This window comes from Mastigoproctus giganteus, chromosome 1 (assembly GCF_048544385.1).
Source record: "Mastigoproctus giganteus isolate SK-2022 chromosome 1, ASM4854438v1, whole genome shotgun sequence".
Taxonomy (NCBI): Eukaryota; Metazoa; Arthropoda; class Arachnida; order Uropygi; family Thelyphonidae; genus Mastigoproctus; species Mastigoproctus giganteus.
In genome coordinates this window covers 31,305,968-31,331,556 of record NC_143575.1, presented here as the reverse complement: position 1 = coordinate 31,331,556, position 25,589 = coordinate 31,305,968, and the positions used below count along the sequence as shown (strand labels likewise).

Below are 25,589 nucleotides of genomic sequence, written 5' to 3'. Positions count from 1 at the left end.
GAGTACTCCTTTGAGTTCTTGACTAATCTGCTTGCTCTTCTCTGTAGCCATACCAAGAGATCTACTTCTTTCTGAAAATGGGGCTTCCAGACTTGCATGTAGTACTCAAGATGTAGCTTACCCACTGTCTTATACAATGAATAACCACCTCCTTTCCCTGCTGGCAAAGTTCCTTATCAAGCAATAAATAAATGCCCTCAGAGAATGACTTGCCATCATTTCTGTAAAGTCTTGCAGTATTCATTCTTCCTTGCAATATAAATTCTACCAAAAAATCAGCTCTTCTGTCCCAGAAAACAGTAGACATAATTGTTCTTGCCAAAACCGTTTCTCTGAATTTCTTCATTCGAAGTGAGCCCATAGTAGTGATTAGTGGTGGTAGTAGCAATAATGGCAAATGATGCAAGAAAGCAAGCTTATACAGGGTGTTTCAAAAATATTGGTACAAACGTTTAGGGGAGGTAGGTAACATCTAAAGGAATGTGAATCGCATAGGAACCCATAACCGGAAACGTCACGGGAAAGTAGTAGCAGAGGCACAAGAACCAGAAATTACAGAAGACAGTAATTAGTGGCAAGCATTTATTTGACATAATATTAACAATGTAGTATGAGATGATGCATTTCATGATATTACAACAGATGCTCGAAGGTTCCACCATGAGACGCGATGCATGCATGACACCGACGCAGCATGGATTGGTGGACACGGTCAAACACACCTGGAGTTTCTTTGACAGTAGCAGCAGCGCAGACAAGTCTCGCCATGAGATCCATTTCCGTCTCCACAGGCAATTCATACACGATAGATTTGAGGGCACCCACAGAAAGAAATCAAGGCTCGATAAATCAGGTGAGCGTGGGGGCCAGGCAATGGGTCCACCATGGCCAATCCATCGATGCACAAAACGCCTGTTCAAATGGTCACGAACACACCTTCCATAATGGGCAGGCACCCCGTCATGTTGAAACCAAATGTTGCGTCTCACATTTGCTGCAACAACTTCAAGTAACCCTGGTAGAACTTGTTCAAGAAAGATCCGATATTTAGCGGAGTTCATGCAGGATGGTAACAGGTATGGGCTGACTAAGCAGTCACCGACCATACCTGCCCGCACATTTATTGCGAAGCGATGTTGTGCCGCATGGGGGCGCACACCGTGTGGGTTGTCATAAGCCCACACACATGAGCATTATACTGATTGAATAAGCCTTCCCGAGTGAAATAAGCCTCATCCGTGAACAAAACATACGCTGGAAAATTCAAGTCTTGAACATTTTCTTGGAGAAACCAATGTGCAAAAGCCACACATGCAGGATGATCTTGGGGGAGCAGTAACTGAACCCTTTGGAGATGAAAGGGGTGTAAGGAATTGTCGTGCCAGATATGCTGTATCTGACAATCTGCTGTATCTGGCACGACAACGAGACACTCCTAAGGCAGAGGCAACGGCATGTGTGCTGGTAGTAGGATTATTCTGGACGGCATTCAACACACTTTCTTCCATGGTGGGAGTTCGCGTCGAACGTGGTCTGCCCACACTACTCCTGTTACCTCTAAATGACCCATAAGCACACAAATTTTGATGCACATGCACAAACAAACGGTGGTCCGGTACATGTCTGTCTGGGAAGCGTTCTCCATAAATTCGTTGAGCAACTCGTCCATTGCCCTCTGCTAATCCATACACTAGGTACATGTCTGCCAGCTCACAGTTCGTATATCGATGCATGCTCTTCGTGCAGCGACTACTGCTTGAATGAGTAAACCAGAAATTTTCACTCTCGCAAACTGATGAACAGTGCCGGCTACCGAATTAAGGTTGACATTTCCGGTTATGGGTTCCTATGCGATTCACATTCCTTTAGATGTTACCTACCTCCCCTAAATGTTTGTACCAATATTTTTGAGACACCCTGTATAGCATTAGTCAAAAAAAAAAAAAAAAAAAACTATACAGTTCACCAATCTGTGCCGTCCAAGAATTTGTCTAGTTCTTTGAATTTATTCAACCCATCCACTACCACAACACAACAGATGGAAGCCTATCCCAACAATCAACCACCCGCTGGCTGAAGGCAAACTTCCACACATCTATCCTACAACCATCTTTCAACTTGAATTTTCCCCTATATGTATGTAGTCTCAGCAAGTGGAAGAATGCCATTAACATTCAGCTTACTCAACCCATTCAAGGCTTTAAACACCTCAATCAGATCTCCTTGCAGATGCCTAGTCTCCAGATGCTACAATTTGCAGAATTCAAGCCTTTCTAGGTAAAGCACCCCTTTGTTCCCTTCACCAGTCTGGTTGCCCTTCTCCACAGGCGCCTCTGTAGCCAGGTGGGAAGGAGCAGCAGTGTGTAGCACACGCTTCTTGGTTAGACCGGGGTTCGAGCCCATCACCACCAAATACGGAGGATACGGAAAGGTCAGGGAATGACCACCGCATATCCCGGAGCAATATGGCCTTAGTTGCTAATGCTCCTAAAAACCAAATAACAAACAAACAAACAAAACAAGCCCTTCTCCACACCCGTTCCAGTTAAATGCACCATTAATACTCTTACAAAAAAAAAACCAAAAAAAAAACAAACAAATAAAAAAAAATATATATTAAAAGTTAAATCTTTATTGAAAGAAGCAAATATGTAAACACATCTATTAAAGTGTACAGTATAGTCTACCATATATAGATTTCACCTAATACTGTATGCACACACCAGTGACTATGTGACAGATTCAGGTAACATTAAATTCTGTAGGTCTGTAACAAAAAAAAAAAAAAAAAAGAAAAGAAAAAAAGTTGCGTTTGCATATTTGAAAAATAACAAACTTGACTAAAAACTGGATGACAAACCCAGTTATTGGAAAACTTCAGACTAAATTGGAAGACTTGGCAGGCATATAAATGTATTGCATATCCAACTCTCTTGTTTTAGACTTCTTTTTGGTTTTTACATTTGTTACAGCATACTTGCAATGTTAAAGTACTACATTTATGATAAATTTATTTTAATATATGCAATATTAAACCAAAAATTTCTTTAAAATCTCTTATTTTAAAATAAATGCTAACTATACTTAACCAATGTCATATTATACTCTTTGGCATACCTGCAAATATGCATCCTGCAGACCACATATCAATGGAGGTAGTGTATAGCTTTGCGCCAAACAGAACGTCAGGTGGCCGGTACCACAAGGTGACAACCTAAAGGCGGGGGGGATTAAACAAGCTTATAGCATGATCTGCTAAGAATGAAAACAAACAAAATTTAAGGTCTAATTTAGCAACCTGAAAATGTTAAACGGAAACCAGCAGAGCAGGTTGCCTGAGGAAGGAGCTGACAGGCAAAATTAAATCAATAAAATTGAAGGAAAAAGGAAACAAACTAATATCAAAAGCTACTTTCTACAAAAATTTATCTCATAATGTACAGAATTATTTCAAACTTTTGTAATATACACAGAAGATGGAAAGACCGAAAAGTACAATTAATAAACTGTTACTACGTTCGCTTACAAACCTCTCTAAAATAAAATGCACCACCTATCCATTTAACCATTATAAATCATCATAAGCTCCAGTATGGAATTCATTAAAAATGAGTATCCATCTATGGAATGAAATTATCAATTTTTGCAAGAACAACAACAAAAAAAAACTGAAATTTCCATAAACACATAATTGGATGTCTCAATCACATTAGCTGAGGACTCCTTTGTAATATGATAATCATTATGTAACAAAATTGTTATATATTGATGAACTACAGCATGTAGAATAATATACTATTCAAATGAAGCAAAAATAAAATACAATGCCTGACAAATTTTCCTTCCACAGCCACAAATAATGTTACAATTAAAATTAATTGGCATATCAAATTAAACTGTTTTCTTTCATTTTTTTAGTTGTTTATTTTTAAAGAGACTTTTCTTCAAGAACAATGTTATTTTGAGTGCATCCCATCATTCACACCCTCAATGAATATATACGGAACACATCTGTGTAAGTAAATAAATATATATATTTATATGGACAAAACTCTACAATAGTAATCAGCATTAAACAGTTAAAACAAAACACTTCACAGGGGTGGCAAATTTCAATATTTATGTAATCTACTGTAAATGCAGCAGTTCATGAGGCTGAAAATTTCTCTGAACCTATCCCATATTTTTAAGTGTATATTAACATTTTAATTAACAAACAAGAACTTAACATTTTAATTTTGCCTGGTATTGCAGAAAGCAACATTAAATCATAGGCCCAAATTTCTACCTAATAAACTGAATTTCACAATTTATAAGAATGACACCTATCTAAGTATGCTCATAACACAAATTCAAACAGAACAAAAAAAAATATATATATATATATTTTCCATTTGTAATATATTAACTAATATTCAAGTACACCTACAAAAACATAAATCTAAAAATAAAGATGTCAACAAGGACTTACCATATAGACCTGCATAATACTTGGGCAGCATAAATCTCATTCCCTAACTTGTGGCATAAAAAGACTTGTGTAAAACTTATCTCTGACTCATGTAAAGGTTGGACCCTAAAAGTTGAGATTTTAATATTATAAATAAACATACATTCAATTTTAATAAATTTTTTTTATAATTTATAAATATTTCAGTTAAAAAAAAAAAGTCTTTGCATCACAGAAGTCAGCCTTTCAAGCCTATGGCAAAGATTTATTCTTTTTAATTGCTTTTCTACCTACTTGGACAACAAATGCTTATTTAAATTAAGCAACCTAGTACACAAACCAGAGAGATGAAGTTCTCAATCTGCATATTATGTTAACAGTAACATCAAATTCTTTCATTCTTCAATTTCAAATAACATGATGAAAGATCACTATCCTGACTAATCCACATTCTCAAATAATCAATGTAAAAGAACATGTTAAGTAATATATGCATTGCATTACATTCCAGGCATGTTTGATTACAAAGTAACATACCCCAGGTATTAAAAACTTCTATAATGCTCTCAACTAGTATTTATCACAACTTAACCTAGTGAAGTTACATGATGGGTAGTAATAAGGTGGAATTTGTGTAGCAGTACTTCTTAAGGGGAAGATGGGAAATATCAAAATGAAATCTGGTACAAAGGTTCCTCAGAATATTTTAAATAAATACTGAAATTTTGAAAAGGATTATTTGCTATTCCAAATTTCTAGCAATGTTTCAAAATGAAGTGGGATGAGGGAAGGGGAGAAAGGACTAAACATATGCTGAAAATATGATGTCTATCTGGTATTTTCCTTCGCAAGTGATCCTTAAACATCCAAAACATAGCACAACTTCATTTAATATATATTTCTCTAGCTAGTAATTGAGGGTATGGAATTAGAATGAGATGTAAAACCTTCCTAGAGACCAACAGAACATACATTGAAAAACTGCTGCCAGCATAAATTGTCATTCTCGAGTAAAGCCCAAACATACATCACCAGATCATACATATCAATCAACTGGGATACTGCAGGCTAGATAGTTGATACATGGCGATTCAAAATTCGAAATATTAATTTATCACTGTCAACTTGATAAAATTCAATTCTGGTTGCAACAGTGGCATTGCTCATTCCATGATATCTTGGTTCAAGTGGTTTTCTCAATGATTCTCTTTCTTGGTGATTCCCTTCTACTTCTGACTCTCTCTCTCTCTCTCTCTCTCTCAGGGTAACTCAGAAATTTTTTTTTAGCTGGTGCAGCATAAGCCTCAGGCTTCCTTGCACTATATGGCTAGTAATAATAATAATAATAATAATAATAATATACAGAAACTTTGCTAGCAGAAATAAGGTGATCATCTCTTTGTAGAAGGCCATGGTTAGGCCACATCTTGAGTGCTGTATACAGGTCTGGAGGCCTCACTTTAAGAAGGATGTAGATCTGCTGGAACGGGTGCAAAAAAGGGCAACCAGGGTGGCGAAGGGGAAAAAAAGGGTGGTGCTCTACCAAGAAAGGTTTCAGTTCTGCAAACTGCAGCATCTGAAGACTAGGCACCAGCAGGGAGATCTGATTGAGGTGTTTAAGGCTTTAAATGGACTGAGTACGCTGAATGTGAATGGCATTCTTTTTCTTCTTGCTGAGACTATACACATGAGGAGGCATGAATTTAAGTCGAGGAAGGATGGTTGCAGGATATATGTGCAGACGTTTGCCTTCAGCTGGGGATTGATTGTTGGAATAGACTTCCATCTGTTGTTGTGGAAGTGGATGGTTTGAATAAATTCAAGGAAGAACTAGACATATTCCTGGAGGGTATGGATGAGTGAAGCGTGCATTTTTTTTTTGACTGATGCTATTTAAGCTTGCTTACTTGCATCATTTGCTACTAGTACTACTATTTTCTAGCAAGCTTTGATTTTGTTATTATATTATGCCTTTGGTCACTCACCCTTATGTTTTGTTTATGAATGCTGCATTTTGTTTTCGCAGATGCCATATTTCCAAAAATTTGTTGCTGCCATAATCCTCACTGTTATCTTTAGCATTACATAAGAGGAGTGATGTACATTAATGGCCCCTACATATTCCAGGAATTAAAAGTCAATAATAAATCAGAAATATCAAAGAGAAATAAATAAATTTTCTGTTTATACTCCAGGATGATCACATGGTCAGAGGAGTTCACAAGACAGAAAGAATACAAGAATTAGCACCATACGAAGTAGTCACACACGAGTAGTCACATGAGCTTGAAACATGATCACTCGAAGCACAAGTATTTATGCACTTTTGCACCTGATTTCTCAGCTCCAGTGAATTGTTTCAAAAACTATATCAAGTCTTACCAAGCATGGTAAAAAGATTTCATGGTTGCATTTGGAAGGATATTTTCAACATTTATTGTTGCCTCTATCATTTATAATAATAAAAGATTTCATGGTTGCATTTGGAAGGATATTTTCAACCTTTATTGTTGACTCTATCATTTATAATAATAACTGAAATAAAACTTTGAATATACAAGTTTGTATATCATTTTTTGAATCATCCTGCAGTATTAAATAAATGTGCATATTGCAGTGCATGTGGAAATTGCAGCAAGATATAAACTTGCCAATTTTTAATTAATGAATTAATAGAAAAATAATTAAAACAGTAATTATTTTTTTCTGTTTACTGTTTTATTTTACTTTATTTATTTATAAACTACTAATTCTATATAACTCTACAGAATCCCAGACAGTTTTCACAATCTTATAACTGAACATACATGTTTAATATAAAAATTTATATATATAGATTTAATTATGTATATAATATATACTTAATTTTAGTAGAGTAATTAGTATAAACCATTCTAAACAGTATAAAATAATAAATATGTCACCTCAAAATGCAAATCCACTTCACTGAGCACAGAAAATTCCAGGTTCCAGGTGGTATAGTATTTTCTGAAGTACTGTTTTAAGTGCTATAAGTTTTTGTCATCACACACAAAAAAATGAAAAATTCATGCCATTTTTATTCTGATTACCCAATATATGATGAAATTTAAATGCAATCATCACAGATGTAAACTTTTTAGTTTACATGGGATATTAAATTACATGGGATTTTATGGGATATTAAAGATTTTATTACAATAATGTGAAAAAAAAATTACACAGTTACAGGAAGTGTTACCTGCTTTTATTTTATACACCATTTTTGATAAATGATTTTGTGTATTTGTAACTGGTTGTGTCATAGTGGTACATCTGTCATAGTGGTAAAAGTGAATGCTGGTATAAGCCATCCTCCAACCTGTTTATGATCAGCACTGTTTCTTTGAGCCACTGCAATTTTCGATTAGTATGTTTGTGTTTTTACTGTTGTTCATTATGTCTCTTTGTGAATAGTCTCACATATTTGCTCAAAGTATATATAGCCTATATTAATGAGCAATAATGATGAATACATTGCATCTTCAACAGTGTATTTTGCATTTACACATGAGGAATTCTGTAGGGAAGTGGAGAATAGAAGCTAATTAAACTCTAACAGGAACCTTAATGATTTTGTAATAACTGAGAGCAAAGTGGAGGAAAAATCGTTGAAGTTAAACATAAGAAAAGCACCTGGGTTTGTTTGTTTGTTTTTGGTTTTTAGGAGCATTAGCAACTAAGGCCATATTGCTCCGGGATATGCGGTGGTCATTCCCTGACCTTTCCACATCCTCCGTATTTGGTGGTGATGGGCTCGAACCCCGGTCTAATCAAGAAACGTGTCCTACGCACTGCTGCTCCTTCCCACCTGGCTACGGAGGTGCCATGCACCTGGGTTGGATGGGATCTATCCAGTTATATTAAAGGAGACAGCAAAGGAAGTAAGCAAACAGTCATAATCATGAGAGCATCCTTGGACTTGGGGGAGGTCTCTATGGACTGGAAATGTGCAAATGTATCCCAATTCACAAAGGGTGACACAAGTAATTACAGACCTGTTGGTGTAACTTATGTTCCATGGAAAATAATGGAGTCACTGGTTAAGGAGGCATTGCAAGATCATCTAGACAAGACTGTAGTAATAATTCAGACACAGAATAGGTTTGTTAAGGGGAAGTCTTGTCTGACCAATTTGATTGGATATTATGATGTGGTCACAAAGGAACTGGATGCAAAAAATAATTTTGATATACCTGGATTCCATATACTTGGCACTAAGGGCAAGTTGCCACAATGGATGAAGGGGCAGTTGAGTGGGAGATGACAGAGAGTGGCAATTAATGGACACTGCTCTTCATGGACTAATGTTATTATGTTATTGGTGGAGATCCCAAGGGTTCAGTGTTGGGCCAATTGTTGTTTTGTTTATTTATCAATGATATTGATGAAGGTATATCAGGCTTAATGTCCAAGTTTGCAGATGATACAAAGGTTGGCAGGGTCGTACAGCAAAGACAGTATGCTGCTGCAACAGGATCTAGAAAAGCTGGGCAGGTGGGCTGAGAGGTGGCAGCTGAAGTTTAACATTGACAAATGCAAAGTAATGGATATGGGTAGAAGTAACCCCAGAGAAATGTACCAACTGTGTGATACTACACTCAGGGTGGTAAAGAATGAAAACGATATGGGAGTAAGTGTGCAGTCAGATATGAAGTTTTCTGAACAGTGCAGACAGGCTGCCAGAGCAGATCATGGGGGTCTTGTCAATGATATACAGGAATTTTGCTGGTAGGGATAAGGAGGTGATTATCCCTTTGTATAACGCAATGGTCAGGCTGCGCTTTGAGTACTGTTTATAGGTCTGGAGGCCTCATTTTAAGAAGAATGGAGAGTTACTAGAACGAATACAGAGAAGAGCAACAAGATTGGTGGGGGGAACGATGGGATCCTCTTATCAAGAACGGCTTAAGTTCTGCAAATTGCAGCACCTGGAAACTAGGCACCTGCGAGGTGATGTGATTGAGGTGTATAAGGCCTTGAATGTTTTGAGCAGGCTCAATGCTGATGGGATTTTTCCTCTTGCTCAGATTTCAAACCTGAGGGTGCATAAATTCAAACTGAGAAAAGACAGTCAGAGAATAGATGCCTTTAGCCATGGGTAGTTGATTGCTGGAACAAACTTTCATCTGTCGTTGAAGAAGTTGATAGCTTAAATAAATTCAAGGAAGAACTGGACAAAGTTTTAGAGCAAATAGATGTGTGAAATGGGATTTTTTTTGGCTGATGCTGTATAAGCTTGCTCTCTTACATCATATGCCTCTGCTAATGCTAATACTTCCCTCAGTGAATTTGCAAAAATAGCAAATCAGGTCCTAGTTGTTTGCAAAAAATGTTCTCCCCAAAACCAAATTATAGTTCATATGATATTCAAGTGAGCTGATTATGCATGGGATATTCTTGCTATAAGCAATATTTGGATGAACAAGTTTTTTTTATATATCTGGCAATGGAACTTGAATGATTAAACTCATGGCAATCAACTCCCAGTACAGTAATACCCCGACTTACGCTACCCCGACTTACGCGAACTCGGAGTTACGCCGTTCTTGATTTTTTCGTTTGGCAACGCTGCCGCCCACTATCTTCAAGATCGTTTTTCATATGTTATCGATATACGGTGCGACGGCGGAGAATGAGAGCGAAAGATGAACAAAATTCAACTTTGCTGATTTTATGTTTTTTATATCAGTGAAGGGAAAAACACATTTCACCATAATAACGTAAAAACCAACACAATTCCAGCTATCGGTATAATCGCAAATGCAATTAGATCGAGTTTACTACCAGTTTATAACAGATTTCACTAGCAGAAACGCAACTGGATTTTTATTGTTTTATGGTAGTAACCCCTAGAAATGTGGGGTGTTAATAGTGTATCTCTGCCTTTATGGTGTTGTTTATTCAGTTGCTACATGCGCGCAGCTTTGTTTATGCGTATCAAGCATGCCTCCTCGTTTTGTAATTGTGCTTTATTCCCTAAAAATTAGTAAAATACTTAATTAAAAGGTGTGAAAAGGAAGCGTCCTGGTGAAGACACTGCAGATTCAGAGAGAAAAAGAAAAGCAATTATCGATAAACAGAGGCGGACTGGGTCAAAAATTCTTACCCGGAAAAATTTGTAGTGGCCTCATACTATGGTTTATGGCCAAAATCACACTGGCCCCGGTAAGGCTTATGGCCAGTCCGCCTCTGTCGATAGAGAAAAAATATGAAATTGTGAAACGCTTTGAGCGAAATGAAAGACCATGTGATATTGCACGTGCTACAGGCCTAAATGAAGCAACGGCGAAAAGCACATGACAATTGCAAACTTGACAGGTTGAAAATTGAAAAGGGCTCAATTGTAAAGGGCTTAAAAATTTTAGAAAACATAGACTCCAACGAAGAACGCGTTATAGCTACAAAGCAAGGAATAAAAAAAATTATTAGCTTGCTACGAAGAAATTCTGCGTGAAAAAAAGAAGGCGCTGTGTCTTCAGACGAATTTGTTAGATTTTATGAAGCCATCGACATCGAAATAACTTTTTAACGTAAGTCATTTGTTTTTTTAATACATATTTTGTATTAATATGTATACAGAACTGCAATTTTATTAATATTTTTCTTCTAAACTAGTGTTTTTGTTAGTACTTGGTCCCAATTGAGCAAAATTTATATGTATTTATATGCAAAGTTGTACCCCGACTTACGCGAATTCGACTTACGCGATTTTCGTCGGACCCACCTATCGCGTAACTTCGGGGTATTACTGTACTGGGATATTTATTCGTGGAAATTACTTTTATAACCCAATTAGCTCAGAGGTGCAGGAGAGATGAAACTGTTGAATGATTCAGTTTTTTTTCAAGCCAATATACTAGAAAGGTAGGCATAAAAAAAAAAAAAAAAAAAAAGGTGAACTTTTCAAAGCCTATGACATTACATATCAAACTTTTCTTTCAAAGAGAAGTTGGATATATAATTTTTATCATAAAGATAGACTGAGAGTAACTCTCCTTCCCATTATTTCTAATGTAGTTGGAATACCATTGTACACAATAAATGGGTGGAATATTCCTGTATTTCAAATACTACATATACCGAACAAAAATTACATGTACAAGAGAGTAAATAATAGTATATTACAGAGGGCAGTGAATAAGTATTACCCTCCATAGTGAATAAGTATTACCCTCCATCTGAGTTAGAGAATTATGCATATATATATATATATATATATATATATATATATAATAAATAATGGATAAGTATTGAAGAGAAAAAGAGAAAGTGAAATGTTACGTATTATGGACCAGAGACACTGCTTAGGCAAACAAACTCCACAAACAATGTATCAATAGTGATATATTGAAAGAGTGTAGGAGAAAGCTGGTATTATTAAAATTTACGGTACACATGAGAAGTTAAAAAGAGATGAGGTAACACTATAATAAAGAACAAGCAGGAAATGAAATGAGGTAAAATAATATAAAATATAAAATAAAATGAGATAAGATAACACATTGCCGTATTACTCACAATTTCAGTGTCTTCATCAGAGGTCATCCACTGAAATTATGAGAAAGAGGGCAATATGTAGGCCTCTGTATCTGACATGGTCTGTATGCTTGCAAACAGAGGCCTACATATTGCCCTATTTTCTCATAATTTTGGTGGATGACCTCTGAAGAAGATTCTGAAATTGTTAGTAATACGGCAATGTTATCTTATCTCATTTTATTTTATATTTTATAATATTTTACCTCATTTCGTTTTCTGCTTGTTCTTTATAGTAGTGTTACCTCATCTCTTTTTAACTTACATGTACCGTAAATTCAATATTATCAGCTTTCTTCTACACTCTTGCAATATATCACTATATATACAGGGTTGTTAAAATTTAAGTATCCCTATGTAGAGGGCTCTGGAGAGAGTTCTAAGGCTCGAACTGAAGAGAAATTTGGATAACAGGTACAATAAAGAATGCACTCGCCATTTATTGGGAAAAAAAATTAGTTACAAAATTTGTCACTATACGGCACTGTGGCAATACAAATCATTTGAACAGTGCTACAATTGTTCAATGTGTCCTCCATTTTGGTCAATAACAGTTTCCATTCGAAGAACAGCATTTTCTACAGCAGAATGTAACATGTCAACTGGAATATCTGCCAGAGTTTGACATCCTTCCTGATACACCTGGTTCTTCAAAAAACCAGGTGTATCAGAACCAGAAGTCACATGGGGTGAGATCCGGTGATCGGGATGGCCAAGATTTCTGGAAACAACGGCTGATGACCTGTTCGTCTGTAAAGTGTTGCCTTAGTGTTGCCTTAGCGCCACCCCCACATCCACAACGGTGGATGTGGGGGTGGCGCACCGCCTTGCATGAATATGGTATCCTGAAGGCAAACACGTTGTTGCAGCTCTGGTATTGTGAAATTTGCCAACATTTCATAATATCGCTGTCCAGTCGTGGAACAGGTGCCGAGTTCACTCAGTGTTACCTGTTCAAAAAAATATGGCCCAATCATGAATGTGGCTGTGAATCCACACCACACTGTCACTTTTGGAGAATGCAATGGGACCTCTTGGATAACTCGAGGGCTTTCTGTTGCCCAAATGTGACAGTTGTCCGTATTCGCTTGTCCATTTAAGCAGAAGTGGGCTTCATCACTCCAAAGGATGTTCCATGGCCAAGTGATATCCACTGACATTCGTGCCAGAAACTGAAGTGAGTATGTGAAATGAATATCTGCATCACCATGCTTTAGCTGCTGTAGCATGTGTATCTTGTAAGGATAGTACCGCAACACCTGACGCATTACTATGGAATATGGCATGTCCACTTCACGAGAAATAGCTGGCACACTTGCACTACCACATGGAGATTGACTTGATAAATCCACGAAAGTGATAGCCACATCTTCAACACAAGAGGAGTCCACTCATTTTCGACCTCTACCTGGTTGGACTCCAAGATGTCCTATCGCTTCAAATTTTGCAATCACATTTTGTGGACAGCACAAACAGTCATAGGTCCACGCCTTATGCACTTCTGATGCCGGAATTCTCTGATAGCCGCAGCTGCATTTTTACTGTTCTGATAGTACAGCTTCACTAATAGTACCTTTTCCTGCAATGTTGTTGGCATTGCTGCTGTAGTGCAGGCAAACATCTGCTGTATGATTTTGAAGAGATTGCTTTGCTTTTATACAGTACAGTAGAGCTGAGTAGTGGCACTGTCGCAATAACTTACAATTATGCAAATAATGTAAGTTATTTGGATAATCGTAACTAAGATAGTTACGTGCCATACAGAGATAAATTTTGTAACTAATTTTTTTTTCACTAAGTGGCGAGTGCATTCTTTATTGTACCTGTTGTCCACATTTCTCTTCATTATGAGCCTTAGAACTCGCTCCAGAGCTCTCTACATAGGGATACTTTAAATTTAGCAACCCTGTATATATACACTGTGTTACCACTTTATTAGGTACCCCTGCTGTGCACACAAATGGTTTGTCCCACAATGTTGCTAATGCGCCAATAAAACTAAAACCAAAACCCAAAAACCCACAACGTTGCAAGTCACATGCCCACAGTTGTGGATATAAATGCAGCAGAATAACCTTTCTAATATCAGTTAAGCGTACAAACTGTAGCAAGAATGGGGGAAAAGGCGTGATTTAATGGACTTCGAACGTGGCATGGCAGTAGGTGCAAGCCATGCTAGACAAAGCATCTCTGAAATGGCAGTTCTCCTGAACTTTTCCCGCACTATCAAGGGTGTATCGAGAATGGTGCAACGAACAGAAAACATCCTCTCAACAGCACTCCTTTGGAAGGAAATCGCTTGTTGATGAGAGAGGTCAGAGGAGGATGGCTAGAATTGCGCCAGCAAACAGATGGGCCACAATGTCGCACATCACGTCAGAATACAACCTTGGTGTGCAGAACGAAATATTGCAACGGACCACTAGTCGCACTTTGTCGTGAATGGACTACAACAGCTGACGGCCACATCGCGTATGTTTGTTATCAATGAAGAACAAGAGAGCACACTCCCTGTTGGCACAGCAACACCAGCACTGGACTATCGAGGATTGGAAAACAGTTGTTTGGTCTGAGGAGTCAAAGTTCCTGGTACATCAATGTTGATGGAAGACAGAATTTGGCTAAAACAACGAGAACCCATGGACCTGTCATGTCTGACGACTACTGTGCAAGGTGGCAGGGGCAGTGTTATAGTGTGGGGAATGTTTTCTTGGCACATGTTGGGTCCATTGATACCCATAGATGCATGTCTGAATGCCACATCATACCTAAACATCGTTGCTGACCAAGTGTATCCGTTCATGTTGACAGTTTATCCTCAGTCAGATGGTTATTTCCAGCAGGATAATGTGTCGGTGCACAAAGCCCGAATCACTATGGATGTTGTTATTGTTATTTGGTTTTTAGGAGCATTAGCAACTAAGACCATATTGCTCCGGTGATATGCGGTAGTGATTCCCTGACCTTTCCGAGGATTGGTGGGCACGGGCTTGAACCCCGGTCTAATCAAGAAGCGTGTGCTACGCACTGCTGCTCCTGCCCACTTGGCTATGGAAGCACCGCCATCACTATGGAATGGTTCCAGGAACATGACAATGACTTTTCTTTGCTGCAGTGGCCCACTCAGTCCACAGATCTCAATCCTATTGAACATCTTTTGGATGAGCTGGAAAGGGCTGTTTGCTGCAGGCCTACACCTCTGTTGAATCTCAAGGAACTGCGTGACACACTCATGTCCGCATGGTACTCCATTCCTGCACAATGTTTTCAGCATCTTGTTCAATCTATGCCTAGACGAATTCATGCTGTTTTGAAGGCTAAAAGTGGATCAACACACTACTAGATAGGTGTACCTAATAAAGTGGCAGCACAGTGTGTGTGTGTGTGTGTGTGTGTGTGTGTGTGTGTGTGTGTGTGTGTGTGTGTGTGTGTACAGGCTAGCCTCGATTAACACGGTTAATTCGGCCCACGAGTGCATTGTGCAAAACAGAAATGCGTTAATCGAATATAATAATAAATAGGAAAAAGTTATAATTGGTCCTTGACCTTCTGGAATGTCCATAAAGATTTTTCAAAATACCTTTTAAATGAAAAAGTTATTTAAAAGGTATTAGTAAAAGATAATAAAGATATTAGTAAAAGATAATGAAAATAATTATGGAATTAAATATTTATTGCATAAAACAGTGGTTCCCAAACTGTGCGCCGTGGAATATTTTAAATTTTTGAGGGAAACAGTGATACTCGACATCTGTCGGACACCACGCAAACTACTAGCTCGAGGTAGTTCACAGTTTCAGCATTTTTTATTAAGTTGTTTGGACCTAACTACTAAACGGAACTATTAGGTATTTCTTTTGGTCTGGGTGCGCCTTGAAAAAATTACTGAGACACTAAGGGGGCTGTGAACCGAAAAAGTTTGGGAACCTCTGACATAAAATACACAATGAAGAAATGACTGTTGCAGAAATATTTGAACAGTGTTGACTTTCTCTTTTCATCAATCAATTTCCGATAGCCGACAACAATCTTCTCTGGGCCCTGGCGAAATAAATATCGCAGAGAACCTCAAACCTTTTGTTTGAGGTTCTCTGAGATACGAAAGATTTCATCTAATTCTTTTACCGTTATCTCCTTCGTGGTAACATTTTCATCTGGCTCATTTAAAAATTTGAATTTTTATGCAAGTGTGCATTGACTTTATCAGCAGGAGACAAACACGTAACGCGTCTTCTTCCGATGGTTGATGGAAAACACCGAGGCGGGCAGCAAGCAAACGCGCGATTCAAATATTTTTCAACTATCGCATAAAAAAAAAAAAAAAAAATATCGCATTAACTGGAAATTTGCATTGTGCAAAGTGAAAAGTGGTATAATTTTTCAAATAGCGTTAACTGAAAATCGCGTTAATTGAACTCGCATTATGCGAGGCCTGGCTGTATGTATATATATATATATATATATATATATAAGCAAAGTTATAATAATTAAGCGAGAGAAAAAAGCTGACAGATAGAAATGTAAAGAGCACAAGGTGCCAAACTAATAGAGAAAGGATATATAATCATAAAATTATTTTTGTGGGATAATGGGATTTCCCAAGTACTCCACATGCTAAATATATCTAAAGGGAAATATGGAAGTGTAAGGTGAACAACTGCTTAATCAGTACGAAGATAAAAAGTACTGCAATATCCTCTTTTCAGACAGCAAAGTTTGCTACTAAATGCTCACAGCTGATGAGAAGCTGCTCAGGTCTCTCACAAGTGGAAAGAGTCGCCATCTTTCCTCAGTGATCAATGGTGGATGGTTATCTATGACAGAATTACTAAGCTGCATTGATGTAAAAATGTGTTAAGACAAGTGCAGAAGAGCAATAACTCCCCGAATGAAAATGTGATGGCACTGAATATTACAACAGGATTACATGGCTGGGTTTGTCAAAACTTCAGATTGAAGCTCACAAACCCTGCATTTAAATCGATTAGATAACTAATTTTTTAGATAAGGTTAGATTAATAACTAGTTCATTATATGCAACTAAATTCACCATGGCCATTACATGTACTGCCAGTGGCTCTTGATTTTATGGTGCACCAGCATTCTAAATCATATTGAACAAGTGTATTTTAAGTCTGGTCTGTAAAAGTAAGCAATTTCCTGAAAAAATTTAGAAAAATTGAACTTGTGCAGTTGCTCTGACATATACAAGATTTTTAGTCATGGTGAACATAAAGGTATTTGTGGGACAATTTGTATGCTATTATGCAAAGCTAAAAACTAAGTATACCTCAGAGGGGAAGACTGTATGAGGGGAAGATTAGTTATCCTCCACCTGGGATCAACTAACTATGGTCTCAAATGAAGAGGCCCTTTAAGAATTCCTAGAGGCTTCTAATGGGATTTGAACCCAGCCTCATCAAATGAGTGATAAGCAACAAAACCACCACACTGTCCACACTGTCACAGAGGACATGCTGTTGGTGATGATGGTTTGCTTGTTTAAATGCTTTGAAACATGAAGAGGAAATTCTGAGTGACCACTGGGTATTGTTACGATCATTTAAGCAATTTCATGAAAAAATTTGGAGAGAAATTGAACTTCTGCAGTTGCTCTGACATATATATGATGTTTAATTATGGTACGCATAAAGGTGTTCTAAGTAAATATTATCTTTTCATTTGCCCTCCATTTTTTTGAAACTGAGTAGCCAGCTTCATCTTTGATCACTCACTGTATACAATAGTAGACTGTCTTTAGTGGAGCTAGAATTAGCATTAGTAGAGGCATATGATGCAAGAAAGCAAGCTTATACAGTATCAGACAGAAAAAAAAAACAAAAAAAAAACTCCCCATTTCACCCATCCATTCGCTCCAAAAGTTTGTACATTCAAGCTATCAACTTCCACAATAACAGATGGAAGTTTATTCGGCCAATCTACTGCCCGCTGGCAAATTTCTGCACATCTATTTTACAACTGTCTTTCCTCAATTTGAATTTATGCCCTCTCAGGTGCATAATCTAAGCAAGAGGTACAGTTATTGTGCACTAGCAGTGGCTGATGGCAAAACTATTGATGATTGTGTACAAATGTGTTGCTGAGAAAGTGAATAAATATTTTGTCTGTTTAGACAAAATATTTATTCACTTATATTTATTTACTGATTAGAAATTAAATGTTTTTATAATAATTTAAAGGAAGGTGGAAGAGAAATTGCTGCAACTAAAAGTGCAAAATTATATGGGAATGAAGGAATCTATCCAATGATATTAAAAGAAATCTTCACCTATAATAATGACAGCAGCCTTCATTCAGGAGATGTGCAATATCCCTCCCATTTATAAAGGAGGATTCAAAAGGCATAATTACGACCGAGTAAGTATGGTTTTCATGCAAGGAATAATAATGGAAGCAATGGTTAGAAAAAAGATTACAAGATCACCTTAACAGAAATGCAGTTATACAGCAATCACAGGATGAATTTATTAAGGGGAGGTATTTTCTGACCAATCTGATTAACTACTATAAGATAGTTCCAAAAGAACTAGAAGAAAAAATAATTTGACATCACACACTTAGATTTCAGTAAAGCTTTTCATACTGTTCCACACAAATGACTGTCATACAAATTAGAGCAGGATGGCACTAGGACAACTTAGCAGAATACACTGGTTATTAATGGCCACTGCTGTTCAATGTTATTTATTAGTGAGGTCCTTTGAATTTAGTGTAGAGTCTCTTACTGTTTTCAGTATTTATTGAAATATTGCTTGCAACAATATATACTGAAATACTGTAGGCATATTGAGTTTAATCTCTAAGTTTTCTGATGATACACAAAGGTGGGCAGGATAGTTAATGACAGTAACTGAACAATATCTGTATAAACTAGATAAAAGGGCTGAAAATTGGCAAGTGAGATTTAACAATGATAAATGCAGAATACTAAATTTGGGAAACAGTAATCAAAAAAAAAAAAAAAAACCATTTGGGTAGTACCAAACTCAAAGGTACCTGAGAATGAAAAAGACCAAAGGATAATTGTAAACTCCACAACTGTATAAAGCAATAGTTAGGACAAAAAAATGCATATAGGTTTCAAAATCTCATTTTAGGAGAGAGATGTAGTTCTGTTGAAAAGGATACAGAGAAGAGCAAAAGTATTAGTCAGGGGCACAAAAGTTATTCTTACCAAGAAAAACTTGGATTGTGTAAATTGAGGCATCTGAAATCTTGGCACCTGGGAGAAGACCCAATCGAAGACCTGAAGACTTAAAATGAGTTGAAATAAACTAAATGCCGATCATATCCTTACTCATTCTCAGATGATACAGAAGGGGAACATAAATTTAATCTGGAAAAGGATGGTTGCAGGAGAGATGGACAGATGTGTATAAATTTGCCTTCAGCCAGAGAGTAATTGATTGTTGGAAATAAACTTTATTGTGTTGCAGAAATATGTATTTTGAATAACCTAAAAAAAGGACTGAATAAATTATTTGAAGGGATGAATGCAAACGTGTTTTTTTTTATTTTTTAAATGGCTGATGCTGTATAAGCTTGCTTACTTGATTTATTTTTACACTACATACACTAGCCAAAAAAATATGAACCTTTGTATTAAGACAGTCACAGATAGAAGAAATGTAAATAAATGCGAATAAATGCAAATAGATGCAAAGCAAATTGTGATGTGGGAGGGGGGGGTGATGGCAAGTCAGCTTGTTGATGATAAAGACTGCAGTAATCTGAAGCCAGAATGGGGAAAGCATATGATTTATCAGACTTTGAAAAAGGTCTTATCATGGGCGTATAACAGAAGCCATGATTCAAGAAACTAAAGACATAACTGGTTTTCTCAAAAGTATCCATCTTAAATGTTTTTAATGAGTGGAAAGCAAGCAGTTCTTTCATATCTCAAAGGTGTAAATGTGACAGAAAAACAATACTTTAAGAGCAAAGCCATCGTACTCTATGGAGGACTAAACAGAAAAATAGGCCATGTGTAGCAAATAACATCTGAATTCAACCAAGCCCAGAACTGCACTATTTCATGCACAGGGAATTGAAGAAATTGGGTATTGGCAGTCACCTGGCTATTCAGAAGCCACCTGTTTCAAGGAAAAACAAAAAATTTGCTTGCAGTAGTGGCAAGAACATTGTGATCAGATGGTGGAACAATGGAAGAAAATCATATTATTATTATTAGCTATACGGTGCAAGGAAGCCTGAGGTTTATGCAAAAAAAAAATTCTGAATTACCCTCAGAGAGAGAGAGAGAGAGAGAAAAGATGAACAAGAGTCAGAAGTACAAGGAAATCACCAAGAAAGAGAAGCATGGTGATATCCAGCTCAGGACCCTGGGTGTGCCAAGCCCATACTCACCAGATGTTGAGCCCCTGGGGTTACAATCAGACGAATCACAATACACTTTGTTTTGCACTGATGGTAGGCAGAGAGTGTGGCGAGAACCTCACAAAGCAATGGACCCTGCTTGCCTTGTTAAGACAACCCAAGTATATGGGGGCAGTATCATGGTATGGGAAATGTTTTGTTGACACGGACTGGGTCCATCAATAATGGTAGTAGGTCTAATGTCATCCAGGGAGTACCTGAATTTTGTATCAGATCTACAGCACCCTGTCAGCCATTTCATGAATGACAATGCAACAGCACATTGCAAGAAGTGCAAGAATGGTTCAGAGAATACAACATGGAGTTCCACCAACTTCTCTGGTCCCTACATTCACTTGATCTCAATCCTATTAAGAATGTGGGGGATATGCTGAAGACAGATATTTAGCAACAATGTCCTCTTTCTTCAACTCTGTCACAGCTGCACGATATTTTGCTGGAAGAATGGTTACAATTAGACCAAAATGCACTAAAACACCTTACAGAGTCATGCCACGCTGCATACTCTGTTATTCGAAACAAAGGCAGCCCGATTCGATGCTGAATAAAGGTTTTAAATTTTTTGGCCAGTGTTTATATTACAAATAACAGGTATAAAAAATGTTAAATGAAAAAAAAAAAATAAAAAGCTCTGAGGTTTGCAAAATCCTATTAAATATAGCAACTTACTTGCTCAAAAGTTAAATGGCACTTAATTCAAATGACATTTTGAAAGTAACAACTTTCTGTTTAGATGATTATAATAGTATTGTAAATTGGAATGTTTTGTTCTATCTCTCACCTGTTTAAAAGAATAATTACTAGTTTCATTATTATAATTTAAAAACCTACTTAATGAATTTATATTTTTAAATTAACCACTGAAAGGCAATAATGGAATCCTTCCAATTGTTTAAACTAAAATGAATAATAGTTTTAGAACACTAACAATTAGTTCACTCTGAAAATAAATAAATATATATATCAATATATAAATTAATGAACTAAATTAAATTAAAAGCTATTTTGTTCTGTTTGAATAGCATGTAAAAATTTTTCAGCCACCCTTATAACTTGTAAAAATTTTAACTATAATACATAAGTGTCAACAGCTACAAAAATTAAGCCTCTATATTTGCCACCCCTAAAAGAGTTTTGCAATTAAACAGATAACAAAGGTCATGATTTATACCTATTACCTTTGTAGATGTATATTATAATATATATGACCATAACTGTTAATCCAAGAACTTTCAGAATTAAATTATTTTCCCAACACCATCTTTACAATACTCCACATTGCAACAGCAACTGAAAACTATAATTTTTAGTTCAATTTTTAATTTGCTCTAATTTTTAGTCTGTCATTAAAAATTAGATTCTAATAATAATATCAACTCTAATTTTTAGTCTATCAGAAAGAATGTATTGATCTATGCAAACAGTGATATAAACAAGAAAATAAACTGGAAATTACTGAGTATTTTCTCCTCAATATCCAATGGCTTTTATGTTATCTTTAAATTGAAGCGTGTTTTAATGGCTTGAGTATAAATAAAACAGAGCTTAATGCTCAATGAGTCCTACATTTATATTAATATACAGAAATAAAGAGGAATTTACCTCAATGCTTTTTTGTAGAATGCTTCACTACAATACTCTCCCTCCCAAATTCAATCAGACATAAAATTATCACTCAATGGTTTTCTCCCTCACAGACATATGAATGGTCCGACATCTGCGATCTGGGGTGCCTCCGTAGCCAGGTGGGCAGGAGCAGTAGCACACGCTTCTTGATTAGACCGGGGTTTGAGCCCGTGACCACCAAATACAGAGGATGCGGAAAGGTCAGAGAATGACCACCGCATATCCCCAGAGCAATATGGCCTTAGTTGCTAATGCTCCTAAAAACCAAATAACAACAACAACATCTGCGATCGATAGTCAAGATCTTCCAACCCGCCCACCAACACATCAAACCACCGACACATAAACCTGAGAGTCAGAAGACATCTTGTCTAATATTGAAATCATTAAAATCAATGAAATGATCAGGGGCGTATAAAAGTTAAAATTTTAAATTGGCTAAAATAATTTAACCCAATTTTGAATAACTTCTCTTCCTAAAGCAGACTGGGGCTTTTTGTTGGTCTGTCTTTGTCTTTGTCACGCTCGAAAAGCCCCAGTCCGCTTTAGGAAGAGATGTTATTCAAAATTGGGTTAAATTATTTTAGCTAATTTAAAATTTTAACTTTTATATGGTGCAATCATTTCATTAATTTTAATATTAGACAAGATGTCTTCTAACTCTCAGGGTTATGTGGTGGTGGTTTGATGTGTTGGTGGTTGGGTTGGGAGATCTTGACTATCAATCGCGGATACGTTGGACCATTCATATGTCTGTGAGGGAAGGAAGCCATTGAGTGATAATTTTACATCTAATTGAATTTGGGAGAGTACTGTAGTGAAGCATTCTACAAAAAAAGCATTGAGGTAAATTCCTCTTTATTTCTGTATATGGCAAGAGTATACATGATGTCATATAACACTAAGTTGAGAGAGAATATAATCCATTAAAATTGCTTGTTTCATCAAGTAAAGCAGAGAATGTTTTGGTTATCAGTCCAATTTACTTTAATGTGCCCTTATAATAATACATCTTTCAGAGAAACAAAAAATTGGAGTTATTTGTTATTTATTTACTTTTTTAAAATTAAATTTGGGTTGGTAATATCCATTTCAATAATAGCCTTTCCTCAATTTCCTCTTAAAATGTAATATCCAAAGGTATAAAAACAGCTGATAAATTAGTTCCTGTTCTTCACTGTCACCTGAAATTTTACTGGAATGAAACATCTTGGTTTTAAAGTTGAAGGACATGTATAACATAAATGTAACCTAGCATTTCAAAATTAAAATGTGCTGAGACTTACTAAGCTTTAAGAAACTGCCCTCTCTTCATTAAATCTGGGCAGCCAATAACCTTGATTTCATCCTAATACAAAAAACTAAAAAAGCAACTTACCTGCTTTTCTCAAATTTTAAATAATGCATAAAAGAATTTACTTCATAATTAAAAAGCAAGCCATATAACTGATTTTTGTTTCTAATATTTTTTGATAAGATTTTTCTTTCTAATGACATTCATTCATTCAACTCACCTTCAGCAAGTCCACCTCCTAAGCCTAGGCTTATATGTGGATTATGCTACTTTAGTGTTATTATCTTGAGCTGTTCTAAAAATGTTAATATAGTAATAATAAAATACTATTTAAAATTCAAACAACACACATCTTGGGAGAGTACTAATCCTCTTAGCCACAGCCAAGAAGGATATAATATTAACTATCATTGTCTCATATATCCTAATTGGCTGTGTTACAGTCCCCAGCCACGAGGAGGCGGGAACAACTATCTAGTTTTGCTCTCCATTTAAAAACTAAACTCACAAACTTAATGAAGTACCATAGGAGAGCCCTATCCATGAACATGATCCATAGATCTTGTTGTTCAAGTCTATTTAGACTTATCTCCAGTTCATGCCTTAGATCAACATATTGATTACAATGGAGCATAATATGGACACTAGTTTCTTGTAACCCACAAGAACATAAATCATTTTCCACAAGGCCCAACTCATGGAGTCTTTTTGCCAATCCATGTCCAGTGATAAGGAAAGTGGCATGTAGTCCAAATTGCTGCCAAGGATTTGCCAGCACACTTAATATGTCAACTCTTGGTAGATATATATAGATGACACGGCCTTTTTCACTTGTGTCCCACCTCTGTTGCCATACACAGCCATCAGTTCATTTTTAATTCTTGCCTTTTCTTGTTTATAATCAGATCTCGAATATATCTTATTTAGATCTGGGCAAGAGGACACTTTCTATAAACAATTTACACTTGATAGCCAATTAAAAGGATTTAAAATAAAAAATATTGCCAAAATTTTTATTAATGAAAAGGTTAAAAAGCTTTATTTATTTAGGTATTTCAATAATGAAGTCTGGTGATACTGTCTCTTCTTTTTCTCAGCATACAAGTCTTTGTACATCAAATCCTATCTTGTAAAATTTGCCGTATCTTGATGCTAAGTTCAACATTCAGATCTCCATTCATAATCACTTTGCAGGTTATGAATGGTAAACCCCCTTAAAAAATTTCTCCAATTCTTCTGCTGAAAATTCTTCTGGTGCTGCTTCAGTGTTATCCACTTCAGAATCGTTTTCCCTCTTCTTCATATGCAGTTTGCTCGTAAATTTCAAGAAGAGTTGCAGCTTTAGCATTAGTAGAGGCATACTATGCAAGAAAGCAAGCTTTAGCATTAGCATTAGCATTAGTAGAGGCATACGATGCAAGAAAGCAAGCTTATTCAGCATCAGCCAAAAAAAAAAAAAAACCCACTCCCATTTCACCCCTCCGTTCGTTCGAAATACCTGTCCAGTTGAGCTTTAAATTTGTTTAGGCTATCAACTTCAACAACAAGTGATGGAAGTCGGTTCCACCAACCAACCACCCGCTGGCCAAAGGCAAATTTCCGCACATCTATCCGACATCCGTCCTTCCTCAATTTGAATTTATGCCCTCTGAGGTGATTATTCTGAGAAAGATGAAGAATCCCATTGGCATTGAGCATGCTCAAACCATTCAAGGCCTTATACACCTCTATCAGATCACCTCGCCGGTGCCTAGTCTCCAGACTCTGTAATTTGCAAAACTTAAGCCTTTCTTCGTAAGAGCAACCCTTTGTTCCATTTACTAATCTTGTTGCCCTTCTCTGTACCCATTCCAGCAGCTCTACATCCTTCTTGAAATGAGGCCTCCAGACCTGTATACAGTACTCAAGATGTGGCCTAACCATTGCCTTATACAAGGGAATAATCACCTCCTTATCCCTGCTAGAAAAATTCCTGTATATCATTGACAAGACACCATGAGCTACTCTTGCAGCTCGTCTGCACTGCTCAGAGAACTTCATATCTCCCTGCACAATTACCCCCAGGTCCTTTTCATTCTCCACCACTGTCAGTGCAGTACCGCAGAGTTGATACGTTGCTCTGGGGTTACTGTTTCCCATATGTAGTACTTTACATTTGTCAATGTTAAACTTCATTTGCCACCTCTCAGCCCATCTGTTCAACCTTTCCAGATCCTGTTGCAGCAGCATAGCGTCAGTAGTGTC

General features: G+C 36.7%; 1 protein-coding gene across 1 annotated transcript in view; it reads right to left on the bottom strand.

Annotated features, from left to right (window-relative positions):
• Positions 1–25,589, bottom strand: part of Cdk5 (Cyclin-dependent kinase 5) — a 166,600-nt gene that overhangs the window by 52,711 nt on the left and 88,300 nt on the right. The window contains exon 7 of the mRNA XM_090379424.1: positions 3,118–3,214. Within this exon, the coding sequence (XP_090235550.1) occupies positions 3,118–3,214 (97 nt within the window). The remainder of the gene's footprint in view (positions 1–3,117; positions 3,215–25,589) is intronic.